Source organism: Anser anser (genome assembly GCF_964211835.1).
Source record: "Anser anser genome assembly, chromosome: 4".
NCBI classification, from domain to species: Eukaryota; Metazoa; Chordata; class Aves; order Anseriformes; family Anatidae; genus Anser; species Anser anser.
Genome location: NC_139724.1, coordinates 9,136,849 through 9,156,615, shown reverse-complemented (window position 1 = coordinate 9,156,615; position 19,767 = coordinate 9,136,849). Strand labels below are relative to the sequence as shown.

The window sequence follows — 19,767 nt, the reverse complement described above, 5'->3', positions numbered from 1 at the left end:
TGGACTCTTCTGCCTCTCCTAAATTTTGGACCAGATTCATAAATACTGCATGAACCCTCCCTTACCTTCCTGTCTCATGGAACACTGTGTAACCATCAGCAGACTTTTCAGCTGTGTTTAAAGTTTAGGTAGGGAACAATTGTATTGACAGTCCATATTCAGTCCTTTGATATCAAGGCTGTGAGTATTGATAAATACCAGTATATCTGAGCCCACAGTTTAAAATAGTGATCTTGCAGACAAAATGACATCACACGAGGGAGGTATGTATCCCTGATCATATGTCTGTGTTCCTAAAAGGATAGCCCAGGTTACCTGAGAAATTTACAAAAATCTGTGAAATTAGAAATAGGTTGTTTTGCAGAGAAGGTGCCTCTGCAGCTGTTCAAAAGCCTGTAGATTGACAGCCTGACACTTCAACTCCTAATCCCAAGGAGTGAAAGTGACTTGCCTAGTCAAAGCTGACCAAGAATCCTAAACTCAGGAACAAAAGAAAAAATCTCCACTAAAATGCAAAGCTGTGCTCGAGTGACAAGCACATAACACTCCCTGGAATTTCTTTAATTAGACTGTTCTAAAAGAAACCCCAGGACACTGCAAAAATCACTAAACTGATTGTTCACCTATCTCCACAATTTGGTAAGAAAAAAAAGCAAACTCTGTATTATGAGCATCTTCAATAGAAATTTGGACACCTGGGAAGAAATGTCAATTGATATAAAATAACTTCCATGTGCATACAATAATTATGTGCTATATATAAAAACAAAGTGCACAGGTATGGAAGTACACAGAAGTTACTTAACCATCAAGTGAAATACACTTTGACTTGTAAACTGCATTAATTCGATGGTCATCTGTCATAGGCTAACTGGCAGGACATGAAAATCGGCTTAATGAGTTAACATAGGGCTCATAATCTAAAAAAAACCTGTTCAAACATTGCTAAGCCTCCCTGAAGTGCTGACTGCTTGGAAGAAAAAAAAAATGGAATTGCTCTTTTGTTTCAGTACAGAAAAAGAAAATGCCCAAAGTCTTGAAAGGTTCCCTGGCATGGGAAAACACTATGCACATACGTAATGGCATTTCTAATTTTGCTGGATGAACATGTACAATACTTTTAATTTCCTTTAACCCTGGAGAAATTCCTCTCTGAGGCTAGTCCTGTACTCAAAGGTACAGGTCTTTTATTTCCAGTCAGTTATTAGAGTACATGTTTTAAAATGTGTATTTAAATTTAACCTTCTTGATGTGTGTCTGGATATTTACACAGAGGTAACTACTCTTAGAGGATTTTCACAAGAACAAAAGGAGAATAAAGTTCTAAATTGAGACCTTTAAACAAGAGTCATCCTATAGCCCTCCCTCTAATGTGTCTGTGAAAAGCTTTATTCGGCTGGAAGACTTCTCTGTTTTCATTTTAAATTCTTAGGACCAGTGCAGGAAATGTAAGAGTACTGCAAACCTGGCTTCTAATGACCTTTTGTTATAAAATGTGTTTTTGCTGAGGTGAAAATGGATGAAGAGATACAATTGCAGATGAAATATTTTGTTCACATTTTACAAAACGGGATTTCATCATGTGAAAGAGAAACGGGAGTCCCCAGCGTGACTACTCTATTACAAAGAAAAGCACCTCTTTGAAAATTAATGAACAATAAATATTTGCACAGTCAAATGAAGATCTGGTTTCAGTGAACTGGCTGCCCTGTGTTCTTGGAGTCTAAGCTGGGAGTGGCTCATAATAAATATGGAGGTTAGTAACCATGAATAACAATAATGAAATATTAGGTCTGAGATGACTGCTTGCAATCTTACCAACCTGGTTATGTGATATGCTAAATACATACTTTTTTCCTTGTTGAGCAACAGCAGCATTATTAAGTGATGGCAGAGATACAAAAGAACAGTTGACACCTTATTTCAGAGCTTGTTTTGACAATATTCCTATCCATTTGCTTCAGCTACTTTTCTTGAGACATGTAATTGCTGTTCATAGGAAATACAGGTTTGCTGCTTTCCCCACACACAAAGGAGAAAAATGAGATTTCAGAATAGCAGAACCATGGAACGGTCTGGGTTGGAAGGGAACCTTAGAAATCATCTGCTCCAACCCCCCTGCCATGGGCAGGGACACCTCCCATTAGATCAGGTTGCTGAAAGCCCCATCCAGCCTGGCTTTGAAGACTTCCTTGCTCTTAAGAGCAAGATAACTGATTTTTTTATGCATGCTTCCAAAGGTCTGAATGTTAGTACACATCAAAAACTGCAGAAAATGCAAAGCCCAGTAGGCGGGAACCAAAATCTCTCTCCCAAATGGTGGAGGCTCCGCTTTCTCTCACCCACACACCACCGTCTTGACACTCACATGCGATACGGACGTAGGCTTTCCGGCTCTTGGTGGTGCCGGCAGAGCTCCAGGCGACACACTGGCACCAGTAGTCTTCTGGCCCGAAGAGCTCCTCCACTTGCTGGCGGGAAATCTCGATGCTTACTTCTCGGACAATCAGACCTGCCAGGGCACAAGGACTGCCAGTCAGTGTCATGTTCAGAGGAAGGAAGGAGCAGAAGTCTGCTTGCAAAGTTGTGGGACCTTGTGATGCTCTATCAATCTCTCAGCAATATTGTCGTAAGAATACGAAGGATAAAAAGCAACGCTTTGTCTGCATAATATGAGAAGTGGGTGAGTGAATAACAATCACTGCGATTTGACTTTTATCACGTACCACGTGTCTGCTACATGATAAACAAAAGGACCAGTACCTCAGCTGATATGCATTGTATCATGTCCACAGGATTTACATCTAGTGACGATCCAGCCCAACTTTATTTTCATATGAATATCATAAAACTATAGACTCATTCAACTTATATAACTCCCTTAACCCTCCTGTAGTTCACCTCCTTTTGCTAGACAGATACACCACAGGGAGAAGTCCTGCTTGCTCTGATACTGCACTGCACAGGAGAAGGGATTTTGCCGCTGTAGAAAATGTCCCAGTGCTTGTAATGATGGGCACAAGTGCTGCACCACGGTTATAGCAAGTTGTCAGTCAAAAGACATTTATTATGTGCTTCAGTGCCTGACAGCCTCCTTGGCCATACCCTCCATAATGCATCTCAGCGCAACCCTTAAACCCGCAGCCACCCCCGCTCCCTATCCTTACCAGCAGACCAACGTTTGGCCACATTTCCCACACAGTGTTCTCTGTTGGGAAACTGTTTTGCTTCTTCTAAGTGCGAGGAAGCGTTGCGGTGTCTCAGACACCACTGCAGGAATCATTGGTAATGCATTGATCTTCTAATGACCACCGCTGTATTTCATACCAACACATCCTCTTTTTCTGCCTCAAAACACACAGCCTGGCCAAAATGCTCTTAATTCCTGCCAAGATATTGGGGGAAAGGAAAAAAAGGAGGTGCCTGCACCCCTTGTCAATGTATGTGATCCTTGTTGCTGATGCCAAAGTACCAACAAACTTCTAACATGCCTCTGCCTGCAGAAAGGACCATCACCTTTTCAAAACTGCTCTCTCACAAACAGCCTTGAATATATAAATTCCACATGTAAATATTTTGTATAGTGGGACTGATTTTCCCTTTCCTTCCAGAATTGCCAGGAAACTGAATTAAGAGATCCTTGGATCACCCACAGCCTGTTCAGTTTGTCCCCATCACCGAACACCAAAGGGTGGGTTTTGAGCCCTACTGCCGAGCACGGACCCGAGCCCTTTGAGTCCTGCACACAATGACAAGGAGGTATTTGTACCGTAAATGCTGTGCCTAATGTGCTCCCCAAGCACCGGCAGCCAGTTGGGCCCTTCGACTTGGGCCCTCAGCGAGGCTCCAATCAGGGAGCCAAGGCTTAATTACTGTTTGTACATCCTTGTGCACTGTCACTGAGGCTGCGTGCTGTGTTCTTCCCAAACTCGGCTGACAACAGCAGAAAGGAATTCATGCGTGTAATACCATAGGCCTCTCTGGTGGGAATGCCATCTAATGAGATGCATTTTCCTGCTAGAGACCATCACAGGCTAGCCCCTTTTTTTTTATTTCATTATCATTGACATCTTCAGCCATCGAATAATCACCTACTTTGGGGGGAAACACCTAATAGCTCTCCCCGTTGAAATGAAATACTGAGAACATAGCAACTGTAGTCCCACGTATGGAAATCAAAGCAGTGTGTGGACACTTGATATGCAGCGAACACTATGTTATAAACTTGTTCTGCTTTGATGAGCTAATTTGACTGCAAAAGGGGTCTGAGGATAGCTTTTGTCCCATTGAGAAGAGCATGAAGAGGGTGGGGAGGGAGCATGTACATTACATGCATAAAAATGGTTATATTTTCCCAGTGCAACTGCTGCTGGCCTAAAGATTGCTTCAATTTATTCCCAGTTCTTATAGCACTAGCTCGAGCAGCCTTAGAAGGTTACAGTTTTATGTTTCCGTAATAGGGCTGATTATAACAGTGTGATGGAGCAGTGGACTCTGTTACCCGGGGGCTGAAGCAAGCAGGCTCGTAACGACAGTACTGGCTAATAATAATTATGAAATAATTCTTAACATTTGGGACACAAACGCAGTTCTCTGATAGTCTATTGGAGGTACAAAGCCATGCACAAAACTGCTCCCTCCGATCATACCAGCAAGAACTTTTATCTTTGATTTCCTAAGATGTTTTCTAATTTAGAATAACAACCTAGTCTGGGTACTGTCTTTTGAGAAAGCCACAAAGTTCTGATAGGTTTTGGGTTATTCAAAGTCATTTGACATGTGGACTTTGAGTCGTATCAACAGTTGTGCCACGGCCAAACAGGTGCATAGCTTTTTGATGGCATAGTTGGTGACTCCATGGGATCACCTGGGATGTAATGAACAATGGCCAGAACTGAGGGGTGACAAATGTAGGAATTCCCACAGTGATACCTCTGCTTTGTTGATTTGTTCCTTGTGCCAGAGTAGGCATATGAGGCATTTGTACGAGAATCATCCTGGACTCGATGCCGTTTTGACACGCTGGAAGGCTGATCTGACCACTCCTTCCCAGCACTGCCCATGGGTAGCACATTGCACAAACAGCAACGATGATTTAGGAGGAACATCTCGCCAACCTCAGACTCTGGGGCACGCGCAGGGGTGTACACTTCCCTTGTTGCATTAAATCACAATCCTTTTCCTTCTGCTAACACACTTCAGCGTAAACCCTAATAGAAAATCTCTTTCTAGGCTAGGTTACAAAAAAAGGAATTTGCAGCGATACCTCAGGTAGCAACTGCCTCGTTACCAGCTGACATATTGCTGTACATCAGATTTCATAGAGGAGCTGGTACAGGCTGTCTGCTTTCATTCAGGAGTGTATCGCTTATACACCACGCGTGTGGAGCTAGCGTAGGACAGCCCTGGGATAATGACTTCAAACAAGTCATCTTCATTTTACCCCTTTCACTCTACTTTGCCACAGTGATAAGTAACAAAATGACACTCTTTCACAAAGAATATCTCCTCTACTTTACCTTCTTTACTAGAAATATATTGAATTTCTCAGCCTAGTTCTTCATGTGGCCAAGCCACGCAGCAGGTGAAATTATGCAGTATACTTGACACTGTTTTCTTATAGCGCTGCAAAACTCCAGGATTAATATAATTGCTTAGATGGTGCCACTATCTGCAAGAAGTCAGGTTCTTCCTGTTTTGAAGCAATGCAATAATAACCACAGTTGAAGGGAGACAACAGAAATGTGGGCAGCTAGAGTGCTTAACAGGTCCCTTATAATGCATACAAATCCACAAAGAGCATCAGTATAGGACTTCTAACTCCTACTCACAGTGTGACAAATAGCTAGAATTTGACAGGAAAAGCATTTGCTTGCACTGTCCAGACTTGATTTGCATTCAACAAACTGAGAACTGTTTCTGTAGCCACTTGCAGCCCATCTGGATCTTGGGTATGAACACAGATATGTGAAGATATTTCGTCTAATTACCAACACCTTATTTTTCTGGCAACAAGAAGATTGTGAAGAGGGGAGCTTTAAAACAAAAATGCAGAAAATCAAAGTAATTTAAAGCAATTCTCCAAAATAAATGGTAATTGTATCTTAAGGTTGTGCACTAAAAAACCACAAATCCTTAAAAATGCATTTCTGGGTTGCTGGGCTCTTTCTGCATAAGCGTTTCTTTTCTGAATAACTGCAGAATTCCCAAAAGAGCAGCAATGTAAGAAGTTTTAAAAAATTGAGTATGAGAAAGTGAAAAAAATCTCAGGAAAAAAACAAAACCAAAAATAGTTGCTGTCTTCTGGTCCTGAGTATTCAGATCTGGATCAGCTGGGTTACAAAAGATGTCAGAGAGGTTGCTCAAGACCAGGGCTATTTATACACACCGATCAGACTGTTTTAAAACATTTACTTAAACCTGGCACCAGAAAAAGACGTTACGTTGCTGGAATTTCCCTCAAGAGAGGTCCAAAACCCTGTAGCCTTTAGGAGACTAAATAAACTGGTCTAAAAGATCTTCCTACCCCTAACAGTTTTCTGTCCAAGTGAGGGCAGAGGATAGCTTATAATAAGGCTCAGAGCCTTGGCATAATCAATCCGTGATGACATCCCATGAATTAAATAGGGAGGATTTCTCCATGTGTGAAAATTTTGCATATTTAGTAGCACAACATATGCAATTATTCATTTCAATAAAATAAATGTATCTCTAGGGCTAATACAAGTTGGGCTCTGAAAAGGAGTAGGAAGGAACCAGAACTTTGCTTATTTCTGTATTTGCACGTTAATGAGGGATTAATGGGTGGAACGAGGCAGAGGGTGAAGGGAGCCATGCTCAGTCTGCCTACTGCTAATGCATGCAGCTAAATGAGCACAGAGGAGAGGCACTGGCTGAGGGTATACATGAAAATAAAATTACTACCCCTTCTGGAGCAAAAGAAAGAGTGAGGAGGGAATTGTGGCTTATATACATACTATTTTATTATAAGCTCTATCTTAGAAACACAATCAAGCACAGACACACTCCATTCACACGGTCCCTAAGTGCTTAACTTATTAGCTGGCTATACAAACTGTGAGGTAGATTATCTGGTCTTCAGAGGCAGAAATGTTATCGTTTTTAATGTATGCAAATGTAATGTAATTGTATGATATTATGGTACATTATTAGTAAGTGCAATAATAACTCATGGGTTCCATATTGCACCCACTGAAGTAATTGGCAAATTTCCCAATGATTTTAGGAGGAGCAGATATGCCAATCAGAGTAATTTCTTTCCAGAGGGAAACAAAAATGTCTCATAAGGTTCTGCAACTGCATATGACTGCTTATGATGAGAAATGATCACTGCAAATATCTGAAACATCAGATTATTAGCAATTAATTAAATGTAATTATCCAGCCTGGAGTCAGTTCAGGCCACAGAGTTAGTATCCTCACCTCCCTGGTCATCACTTTGCCAAGAAATTATGTGGATATACTTTGGCTGCCATAAATGTTTGGCATTTGATATTAACGCTCCGCATGTGTGAAAATATTCCTCAGGACTTCTACAGAGTAATTTGTGTGGAAGCATTATATTGGCATGTCTCTGACCCTCTGGCACAACACTAAACAGGAGCTATTTAGTCATAAGACTAAGCTGCACTTTCAAACTCCAAGAAACGGAATGGATTGTTTATTTTCTCTGTAAGTGGAAATTCAGATATTTTTTCCCCCCAAATTCCTCCCCTTCCTGCTCTGTAGTGGGGAAACAGAGGTCAGGGCGCGTGTTTGGTGAGGATAGAGACAAGGCTCTGGGGAGCCAGTAGTAAAACAGCTATGTGGTAGGGGATTCTTCTGCGTGTGCAAGCCACACGTGCTGCCACACGATCCCTTTTTATGGCATGCAATTCCGTGGTTCCATTTAGCAAAACATGGTGTGCACCCATATATGCGATTCAGATCCTCAGCCTAGAGACTGTGGTTTGCTCAGTCTTCAAAGAAATTAGTGCCAGTCTGAAGCAGCCCATGCTTTCTGACTCACGGTTCCCTTTTCTATTAGTAATAGGAGAGGTGAGTGAATGAATACTGTATGGAAGTTGCTCAGGCAGTGCATATTTTAATAACATGCGTATTCATGCTCTTCAAAGCAAGACGAAGGTGGAAGGAGAATCCTGATACCAAAAAATAAAACAGCAGTTTTTCAATCATTTCAGAAGGGGCTGGATCATCTGCACAGGATGTGGCAAAAAGGATGAAAGCGTTTTTAGTTCTCACGGTCCCCATCTGCCTTACATTTCATACACAAAGCTTCATCCAAACTTGTTAAAACAGCCTCATATATTTTTTTTTTTTTGTGAAGTGGGCAAGCCCATACACCAAAGAGGTATGACTGTAAACAAACTTACTAAAAGGTACGTAGACTCCTTTCTCATTATGCAGTCCTTTGTCGTTATATTCTCCTCTGATGGTAAAACTTACACAACCAAAGCCAAGAATGATGATCTAGTGATAGTCTACAATGAGCTATCTGATTTATGTAATTACTCATCACAGGTGCTATAAACAACCTGTCTCTGTAGTAGAGGGCTTATCACTTTCCTTGTTAAAATAACCTTTTTACAAACGAAAACATAAAATCAGTCCTCTGTCAGAATGGAATTCATTTATCCTCTTGCAGAGACGTATCTCTCACAGTCACGGAGTAATTCTGCCCCAAAACATCAGAGTACTTATGCTGGGGAATTTGGTCTTTTAAAAATGAATAAATAGGCTATGCAGAAGAAGAACAGCCTCAAATATTAAAGTTCTTGCTGAGAAAAATGTACTCTGTGCATCCTAATGGGACAGAGATGATTGCATAACGGCACACTTTGCCTATATCTTATTTTCTATGTGGAGTAGTGGCAGTCTTAACAAAAGATGGATAGACAGATAGATATGTAGAGATATTTTTAAAAAGCAAACAGCTTTTCCACTTGGTAATCCGTCACACTGTGATTGCATGCACCTGTTTTTGCCTCAGTATTGCTTTTCCCTAAATGATGGCTGGCTAGTGGTACAAAACGACTGCAGGAAGATTACAAACAATTTGCCATAAATATTAGCTCAAGCATTTAAATTAAAGGTTTCCAGCTATTTGAGCTCTCTCCATAACTTTCTCCTTAGGAAAGAGATACCTCCGTAACTCAAATTAATACAGATAAAGGTAATTGCCTAATAAAGTCAAGCCGGTGTTAAAACCTACATCAAGTTTGCACTAATTTGCTATGGCATCTAATTACCAACCAGTAGCAGTGAGTTAAGCTAAAATGCTAGTTCCCCCACTACTTTTTAACTGACTTACGCACTTCCACAGAAATTACAAAGGGCTGTCTTCAGAGGGATTTTGCTTTGAACTGGAATTAAAGAATGAGCATCCTGTTTGGGTTTTATTTTCTTTTAGCAAAAAACAAGGCCTTTTTGTTCTTTTCCATTAACATCTGAAGGATCGAGTTGTGTAAGATGGAAGAAAGATTTCAAAACTGAATTCTTGGGTACCGGTGGAAAACAAATGCAAGTCCTGGCCCCTGCCAGCGTGGTGGAGGTGAGCTGCAGGCAGGAGACCCATGGGCTTGTCCCCTTGTGGTAGGTGAAAAACACTTTTCCATCTCCTCCCTGACCAACTTAGGCACCTCACTGCTCTATATTTGTTTAATACTTTAAAACTACATTGGATTGCTTATTCTCGCCCTATAAACAACTAAGAGACAAAGCAAAAACAACGTCCTCCCATTTTTTTTTTAAATGGAAGCTATTTTTTGTTTCCCAGCATTTTTTCATTAATATGCACAAATTGCTCCAAAATGTGTTGTTCTCTTCCACATGTAACAACGTGTGCTTATTGTTTCTGTTTCTTTTTTTATTTTTCCTGGTACAAAAGTAATAATCATGCTCTGGTATAGCAGGACTCCAAAGAAAACCTCACCGCAAGCATACATTCAACCACAGGTATCTCCATTTCTGCACTCACATAGGTCTAGGAGCAGAAAGAAACGAAGGTGGAAGCCTCCTGACCCAAATCCTCCCCATCACAGAGTGGCAGTGCCCAAGCAGTGCTTTCCCAGACCAGCAGGGTTACTCACGGGGAGCATGAGGAAGAGAGGCTGTCCGTGTAGGAAAGCATGAGCAGCTCCAGCTTTTGGGTCAAAGCCCAATTTTCCCTTCTTTTGTTTGAGGCACGTGTGGCTGAGAAAAGATTTTTTTTATTATTTTATTTTTTTTTCCAAGGGCCAGGAAAACACCCTGCCAGAGGTTCATGTTTTACATAAAGCTGCAGTTGAGACTTAACAAAGGAAATCTTTGCACTTTTTATTTCTGGTTCAGAGGATTTACATGCTCTTTCTAATGATCTGGGCCTTCAGCAGTGGGTAATGCTTCCCAGTCCCCAGCTTAGTGCTCATGCAAAATTGAAGCACTTTTGAGGCAGTTTAGAGCCTACAGATGAATCTCAATGTGCAGACAAAAAGGAATAATGGTTGTTTAGCACTTTGCTAGAAGAAGCTGAGGAAATTATGGGGGGAAAAAAATTCTATTGAAACTTCCAACATCTGGGAAGCCACCAGAGAGCATCTGAATTTTGAACAGCGTGTTTACATTCCCTTTGCAGAGTGGAGGGGTGGGGGGTGGCGAGAGGGAATGAACAATAAATGAGCTTCTGCATATGTATTTAAATGAATATATTTTTAACCTTTTTAAAATAAAAATATAAACTGAGTTGTTTTGTTACCTTATTGACTTAACTGACGTATATATAAAAATATATATACACACGTGTGCCTATGTACCGCACCCACTCCGTGTGGATTTGAGGAGCAGAGACAAGGTGACAATGCCTCATTGCTGTGTTCCTGATGCAATGACACAGTTCAGTGGCTGGTGCAGCTATCGTGGGCCCGAGGACAGCCACAAGGTGACACAAGGGGTCACACAGGAGCCCTCCCAAGCCATTCTTTTCCTTTTTTTCAGTCCACAATGTGCAGGAACAGAAGGCCGGGGGAGACATGTCAAAGCCTGTCACGGCTGTTTGTTGCTATTGTTCCGCATGTTTGGCATCACGTCTCGTGGCCGACTTAGGTGTACTGAGAATATTTTAACAAACAAATGGCAAGAAGCTGCTTTTAAAGAAGCTTTCTCCAGTGCATTAAGTGAAGTGACTTGTGGCAGGCAGACATGAAGCTCTGGTGATGTCTGCTCCCACACCCAGTGCGTACTCAGGTCTGTGCCCGGGCAGCTGTCCCAGCCCCAGCTCCTGGAGGCCAGGAAACTTCCCTCGGTTGGGAGAGATGAGAGGAGTCATCACGGAAGGAACGTGAAGAGGCACAGAAGTCATTCCTGACACAGAAGTGCACGTGTTGCTGGATACAGCACAACGCACAGCCCCCATCGGCTGCAGCGAGGCACCAGGGATGCAAGCAAGCTGCTCCACAGCTCCGCATGACTTTGACACACAAAAAAAGGGCCTGTTTCATTATGTAAGTAAACACTGTCGAAAAGCGTCCTTGTAGTTCTATGTATTTTATTTCCCCCCCCCCCTTGGGTACCCTCTCTGACTGAATTGCAGTACTGGCTTCCATTTCAGTTAAGGAACAAAAGGATTAAAACTAAACTCAGAAGAAAGCCTGATCCACTTTTACATCTCATTACACTTCAGGCTGACAATCCTTTCTCCTCTTCAGAGGAGGGCATGGCAGCCAAACCAGGTGCGGTGTCGGCACTCATTACAGAGGCAGCGCTGTACGAGTCACTGGGAAGTCAAAAGCAGCAATCAGCCAACCCCAACCCTCTCCAAAATCAAAAGCTGGGAACAAATAATAGAAGAGGCAGCGAGGGCCCGAAGATCAGTATTCTGGGGGAAGAAGAGATGCAGAAGAGACTGACGAAAAACTCCCTTTCTGCTCTCACAATCAAAATACGAAGAGGGATGAGAAGTTACGAGGAGCTGGGAAAGGCACCCCATCAAAATGTGACGAGCAAGAGATGTACATAACCTCGCGGGTGAGCAGCAGGCGTGCCGGTACCCAGCACGTCATGCTGCTCGTTTATGGACGAATCAAGAATGCATGGGAAGGATAAAAAAAATAAATGCAAGAGGTGAACCCATAAAGGCAGCACAAAATTAGATCCTGCATGCGGCAGAGCTGTGTGCAACAGCCTCCTCTCTTTCCCTTGCCCCTCAGCAATGATTTCATGAACCCTGCCTGCTTAGTGGAAATAAGACTGCAACTTGTGCTCAGCAAAGAAAATGTAAAATCCAATTTGGACCTCCATTTCCTTGCATGCTTTCAGAGATTTTCATAAAGAATCTACAGACTAACTCATTCTCCTCCTAATTAACCGAGAAACCTACACCTACAGGACTGAAGTATCGCTGCCCTTGCAGTGCCAGGGTGCTCCTGGCTGCAGCCCTTTTGTTGGACACTGCACAAGACCTGGGCTCTGCTCTTCTTCACCATCCCTGTATACAAAAAAAATAAAAAATAATAATAAAAAAATGATGGTCCGCTTTTGGGCCTCTCTTCCCATTCCAAACAAAGCTGAAATTCATTGTCCTTTCAGGCTCTAGACCGCCCATGCTGTGGGGACCCCGGATCCCATGCAAAGGGCTTTCATCTCCAAAGGAGCCAAGGGAACAGATGGAAAACCAAAGCAGCGCTGTGCAAAGCCAGAGCTAGTCCGAAGCTCTGGTGGGTGGAACTGGTGTCTGAAGATGCCTTCTGGGAATCTGAAGGGATTAATGGGATTGTGAGTAACAAAGGGCTCCATGAAGGAAAACCATGAAGGGAGATAAGGTGTAGGCTGGAAATATTCAGAGGCGTATCCTCAAATGCTTCAAATGAATACAATATGCATCCATTTTCCTCTTTTTTATTATTTTAAATAACTTTATTTCCTGTCTCGGATTTGTTTTCCTAGAAGCCCACAGGAAACCTTCAGGATAATCAGGAGAACAGCTGCAGATAGGAAGTTAATGCTGCAACAAGAAATGAATAAATACCCTAAAGCTTTTAACTTCTGATCCCAGAGCACTTAGAAGAAGTAAATAACAGAAAAGTGGAGTTATTTGCATGGAGATATGTGGTGAACCCACGGAAAATTTGGAATGACCCTTCCCATGGACACACAGGAAGAGTGTGGGCAGGATTTACTTGCAAGAAGAGCATCTCCCTCTGGCCCTCCCCATTAGAAGGTGTCTAGGTGTAAGAGCTAGAAGCAGCCTTCCACAAGGATTTACAGGAATTTAAAAAACAAACTAACTAACTAACTAACAAACAAAAACCTCTATACCACAGCATGATTAAAGAAGAAATTAATTATATGGCAATATATGTATTATAAGAGTGTTACACATGGTGAATACTGTTCTCAGTGGGGTCTAAACTCAAAATCCAAGAGGTCTGTTGAATATAAGAAACAACCTTCCTGTATCTGGGAGATGGTTTTGCACTGCCTATAAGCAGATTTTTCCTCCAGAGAGCAAATACATGACACAATGTTCTTATTCTATATATAAAAATGTAATTTCCCTTCCTTGGGTCAGCACTGACCTTGGTGATTTCTCCACTTCCTTCAACAAAAATAATTACCATACTGAATTTATAGCCTAGAAAATTCTGAGTGTGTTGCTTCTGAAGTTTCAAAAATGGTTCTTTTTCTATTAAAGTATACTAATTACTCAAGATAAAAGTGGGAACTTTGCTTTCTTGCCAAAACGCCTGCAGTAGCTTTGCTGTTGGGTATTTCCCTGATTGGGGTGTGCTGGGGACCACTCTCCCAGCAGCCAGTTTTGGAGATGCAGTCTGGGAGAAGAGGGAGCTCCTCTCACCGTGGTGATGGGCACAGGCCTCCTCTTTCCTGGGAGAGCTGCCTGCAAGGCCACAGGGAGGGATGTGGACATAGAAGGGGGCTTGAGTGGCACCTAAAATGTCATCCACTGAAATGTCAAATAGGAAAAAAAAAAAAAAGTGTGGGTTTGTTCATATATTTCTATGTAAGTAAGCATCTGGTATCCCTCCAGAGAATCCCGGTTCTTTGGAGAAATACGGATGGCTGCTCCTTTCTGCATCAGCTGCAGCCTTTCAGACCATACATACCAGCAGGTTTCATTTTCAGCATCCTTGCAGGGAGTGGACAGAGTCTGAATTACTAAAGAAAATGGACTAGAGTATCAATTCTAGCCCACATCTCAAACCTATTAATAGAAGCATTTGGGAAAAGATACACGGACACATTTTTAAATTTCCTTGAAATGAGTTGGATTAGGGGAGAGTATTGAAGGAGCACAGCTAAAAATTGGCAATACGTTGCTGATAAATAATTATTTTGAATCAGGGTGCTTGATATTTGTAAGGGACTTGATCCAATGATAAACAGAAAATAAAATTACTTGTGACAACAGTGGAAGGAAAACAATCCTTATTTATGATATGTGGCTACCCACACTAGAATAACCCCAAGGTATTCTGCCCCGGAGAGTCAAAATATTACAGGCTCTAACATAACTACAGCATTTAGCATTACTTGCCATCTCCTTAGCAAAGTTCCTAGAAGAAACTGTCCACATTTTGAACTCTTGAAAAATAATAAGGAGGATTAGGAGACTAGAGCAGGTCATGAAGAAGCAAAAGGAGATTAAGGAAGAAAGATGTGCAGAGAGAGAGAGAAAAAAAAAAAAAGCAGTAAGGAAAGGATCTGTGGGTGACAGAAAACAAGGCAAATGGTACCCATCTGCGCTCCTGGTCCAGAGCTGGGCTTATATGGGGGACAGGGGCACCTGCATTTCATATTTGAGATCCCAAATTAAGTTTTTCCATGCTGGTATCAATGAACTGCTGCATTTTGTATATAGCCATAGCTTTTCTTATTCATAAAAAATACTAAGAGGAACACATACCACTGCTCCAAACAAGAGTGTGTAAGATGATCTTTGTTGTACAATCAAAAGTCCCAGCTTCAACAATGAAAGCTAGCTAGCAGCCAGACAAGTGAATGGGGCTTTTGTTCATTAGGGCAGCGCAGACTTCCAAATCACAGTGTCACAAACACCAAATAAACAGCTTTCATGAGATGTACATAGACAGAGAAAAATAAGGTGACGGAGTACGATGGAAGCGATATTTCTGTCTCTACAAACAGTGCCAGAACAGCAGTGAGTCACTGTGGAGGCTTCCCCACGCTGTCTTGGCTGCAGCATCCTGCAAGAGCTGTTTTAAAGGCAAAAGGGTAGACATCAATCTTTGATCTCTCTGTTGAGGGCGATCTATTAAAGATTTAGCTAGCTGGATATCTACTCCCCTGACAGGCTGCCAAAGCCATTGCTTAGGGTAACAACCTCCTATTTGCCAGATCAATGCTGACCAGACGTCAAAAGCTCAGTCTCCTTTCATCAAATCTGCAAGTCATCCAGAAATACGTTATTAATGGTAAAAGGTAATGGTGGAAGGTTAGCATGGGAATCACAGCAGTGATTCTTGGCTATGTCAAGAAGCTGAAACGAAGAAGTCTGAGATTTCTGTCTGAAAAGAAGAGCACATTCACCCACCGGAGTGCAGATTGATAAACTGTCTTCATCAGGGGAAAATCTTATTCTGATCCAGATTCTAACTTGACCAGTTTTGTTGATTTGGATGGAGGCAGGGAGAGGAAGGAGCAGCTCAAGGGAAGATCTCGGAAACATCTGTGCTCCTTGCTGAAGGCTGGGTAGCACCAGGGGCATTTCTGGTGGATGTTAGGTCCCCCAGGGGCCTGCCTCTGAAGGCAGGACACAGGAAAAAGGATTGGTAACTTCACCTTTTTCTTAACAGAGCCTCCCTCAGCATGTCTTTCCTCTGTGATGGCACAGATAGGCCTGTTAACTTTGCATTAGCAGAGCCCACAGGACAGGTCCAAGAGCCCTTATTCCATCTTGCTGCTATTTGGGATCACTGAGGAGGGCACCAGCAAACTCACTGAGCCTTCCTCTCCCTATGCATCTGAGCACCAGAAGACAAAAAGTACAGGCAAACAGTAACGTTGGCCGAATTGCCCAATATGTCTATTTAATTAGCACTTAGAAGAGTTCCAAATGTTGTTTTCTCCTTGCTTGAAGAAGAGAGAGAAGCACATCACTGCCATTGCAGAGGGCAAGAGGGGGTTTATTGATCCCTTCACCTTAACAGTCATGGGGAAACTATTACAATGCATATCCATATGGAAAAATAGTAGTCCTGATTATTTCTCTGTTGTACATTTCAGCAGTGTTGGGTTTGACTTAGCATTATTTAATCCCTCTGGATAAAAGGGAATAAAGGGCCACCGGACACTGATTTTCTGTATGTCTGCAACTCTCCCACCACTGCAGAACTTTTTGTGTGTGTGTGAAAATGTGTCTCCATAAAAGCATACATGCAAACTAGCCATTTTCAGAGGCACGGTAATTTGGAAGATGTGCACAAATTGCTTTAATAATTATTGACGCCATTAAGCTTCCTGCTTTGTGGCAATGGAAGTTTCTTGTCCCCAAAAGCACCAGTTCTGCATGCTTTCTTTTGCTTTCTTTGCTGTTATCTTTTATGAAAGTCAGTCATAAAATCATATGCGTTCCCTCAAAACAACTTTTATCTTTGCTTTTTTAAAACCAGTGTTCTTATTCGTTACATATATTTTTCCACATTAATGGGAAAATATTCCAGTAAAAACAACAACAAAAACATACCATGACTTGCCTTGTATTTCATCTACATAGGAAGTGAAGGAGTCAAAGATGTGCACTAAAGATTTTCAAAGCACCCATTTGACTTCTTTATGAAAATGCTTAACTTTTTCATAAAGAAGAAAAAATCTAGAGAGTCTGAAGTTTAAAAACAGAATTTAATGATCTTCTATCTAAAGCTTCTGGCTTCTCAGGCTCGATCGTTGCAATTTTTTGCCAGGCTCTCTCTTCAGTCTAATTTAATCAAAGAGAGTGGTACTAGAACACCCTGTCACCGTTACTGTTCTCATCCTCTCCAACCAGAAGGCAACAACTCCCACAGAGTCCCTTTGCATGTTCTTTACAGCAAGGCTTTACCTACAGCTTAAATATATCTCACAGGGCAAAGTGCAGAGATCTATAAGTCTTATGTTGTATCTTCTCTGTGTTAAAAAGAAAAATATATATATACACATATATGCACACACACAGTAAAAAATATAAATATTTGTTTTTCTCTTATTAAAAATTAACATTCTTAATATATTCATTATTTGTATGTAACAGCTCTTTTCAATGAGAGCATGGCTGCACTCTCCTTCCTTCTTTTGTGACACTACTATTGTCGTGCTGTTCTCTGACAGAAACAAATTTGCCTTATAAGCAGAGTTAATTATCTCTACACAGATTTAATTCTTGGCTATAGGCTCAGAATCCAGGAACATATAATCTTTCACAAATCAAAGCCTATTTCTCTCTTTAATGCATCATTTGCAATCTCTAGATGATAGCATCACACCTGTATTTTTAGTCCTATCTCTTCCCTATCACATGTGCTGCAGAAAAGAAAGCATAGTTGACTTTTACTCTTTTCTATCATGTATTTTATTGCCTGTTTATCTGGTTTGTCTTTGCTCTGCTTTTCTATCTAAGGGCCCGAGAGGGAAAGCCTGGTTAAAAAATGGGAGCTGAAGAGCACCTCACTGTGGTGCTCCTCTTTGTACTTACGCAGAGCAGACCTTAGGAACAGTAAAATATCCCAAGAGAAGAATGCGCCAAGTTCTCAGTTGCTTGGATTTACACAACTGACCAGCAGAAGCACTTTATAGATGAGACCTTTTTGAGCCCTGGGTTATTACTAGAGATAAATGTAGAATTTGCTGTTGGAGGTGCTCCAAAGGGACAGAATGTCTTTCTTACTTTTCTGCATGCACAGACAGTGCAATCCACCCACTTTCCTCATGCATACACGGGCACACACACACACTCAGCACACGCACATGTAACACCTAGACATACCCTGGCTTGTGGACCATTTCTCCAGCCTCTCTCACTGCAAGCCTAAGCCGGCAGCAGCAGCAGCTTGAGCTGCTGGCCTTTCACCACCTTCCGTGCAGCTCACATGCTACTGCTGTGCCCTATGTTACAACTACTGCACTAGCTAGCCAAAAATAGCAAAAGAAACCTAAATAGCCTCAAAAGTGGTAGAGTCAAAGGGCTTTGCAGGCTGGCTGGTACAAGCTGCCAGGCCGATGACCTCATATGTTTAACACCTTCTCCTCAAGCACCAGTATGAATCCTCACAGCCACTGTCTCCTGCTGTTTTGTCTCTAACTCCTGCTGCACAGGGTATATTTTCCTGAGCATCTATTGCTTTGAAAACAAAACAAAACAAAACAAAACACAACACTACCTTACCACTACCTTAAAGGCACTGTTTACGTATTTCAATAACACTGCGTTATGAGCAATAGATTCTCAGACTAAGTAGAGGAAGCTGCACAAACTTCGCAACTGTGATGTGTTAACCAACCCAACCTTTTGGCACCACCCATTTAGACTGACAAATGTAGGTTCTGTCAACAGCTGCATTTTAACAAGCTATTAGCATGCCTGGGTTTGTGTCTCTTGAGCTAATAATCTGATGTGCACAGCTTTTGACATTACACCCCCCCCCAATTCCAGTAGATTAAGTTAATCTCTAATTGGATATGGGTTTTGTTTGCATGTACTTGCTGCTGTTTATTATTCAAAACATTTGTCTTCTAATATATTCAGATGCATCTCTTTTCAAGACTGGGCTTTTACATTCTCTGTTACAATCTGGTTTATGGCACTGTGAAATTCTAGAATGAGATTTTGGGAAAAAAAAAAAGAAAGAAAAAAGAAAAAAATATATATATATGTTGCAATGTATTTATCCTGCACTGAGAACTACAGTCCACACATCAGCATTTCCCTGAGACTTGCAATCCATGCTGCAGAGCAAGGGTGCTAACAGAAGAAGCCAGCTCTAACTTCTTGATGCTATTTTGACTCAAGATTTTTATTAAATTGGTATGTTCTCTAAGTGTAACCCCTCTCCCACATTAAAGCTTACAGAATGCATGAATTTTAGGTATTTTCAGAAATTCTTTATTTTGTCTTCTTATATTTAAATTTCTGATAGTTGATATAACGTTTTTTTTCCTGTCTTTCACTTCATCTGGCATGATTGCACCAACTGTACTCAACATGTTAAAATTAGACTATATACTAATCGTGTGTGGACTTCTTGTATTCAAGTCGGGCTACTCAGTTAAATATGCAGCATTTTCAGGTATTTTCTTTCCCACTACCGAGCAGTGCTTAACTCAGCAGTTCTATTTCGTGACTGGGTGGACAGCCACTTGTTGCCACTCACCTTTTGAGGCCCATTATTCACAACTGTTTTTTACAGGCCTTACATCAGTTCTGTCGTAGTAAGAAAGCTAGCCACACTTTTTCATTGTTTACATGGAATGCTAATGCCTCTCCTCACATCAGACAGAAGAAGAAACATAAAGACAAACATTTAGAAACTTATTCTTCCCTCCTCCAGATTGGCCCAGAACTGCTGAGTTCAGTACAAATGTTTTATTTATTCTAGAGTCACTGAGAAAAAGAATCAGAGCCTTCATTTTCAAACTGCTTCTGACTGTACTGTACATAATTCAGTTTCTGAATACTGATGTTAATAAAAGCTTAAAGAATAACAGGGTGATAGCAGTTCTCCTGCCTGTCCTTCATTGCAGTGGACTCCCATGGATGAAACG

The 19,767-nt window shown here is 41.5% G+C and overlaps 1 protein-coding gene across 5 annotated transcripts in view; it reads right to left on the bottom strand.

The window, feature by feature from the left end:
* Nucleotides 1–19,767, bottom strand: part of UNC5C (unc-5 netrin receptor C) — a 250,700-nt gene that overhangs the window by 64,829 nt on the left and 166,104 nt on the right. For all 5 annotated transcript variants that reach the window (XM_083834564.1, XM_083834563.1, XM_083834566.1 and 2 more), the window contains exon 3: nucleotides 2,369–2,512. In XM_083834564.1, coding sequence (XP_083690690.1) covers nucleotides 2,369–2,512 — 144 coding nt within the window. The remainder of the gene's footprint in view (nucleotides 1–2,368; nucleotides 2,513–19,767) is intronic.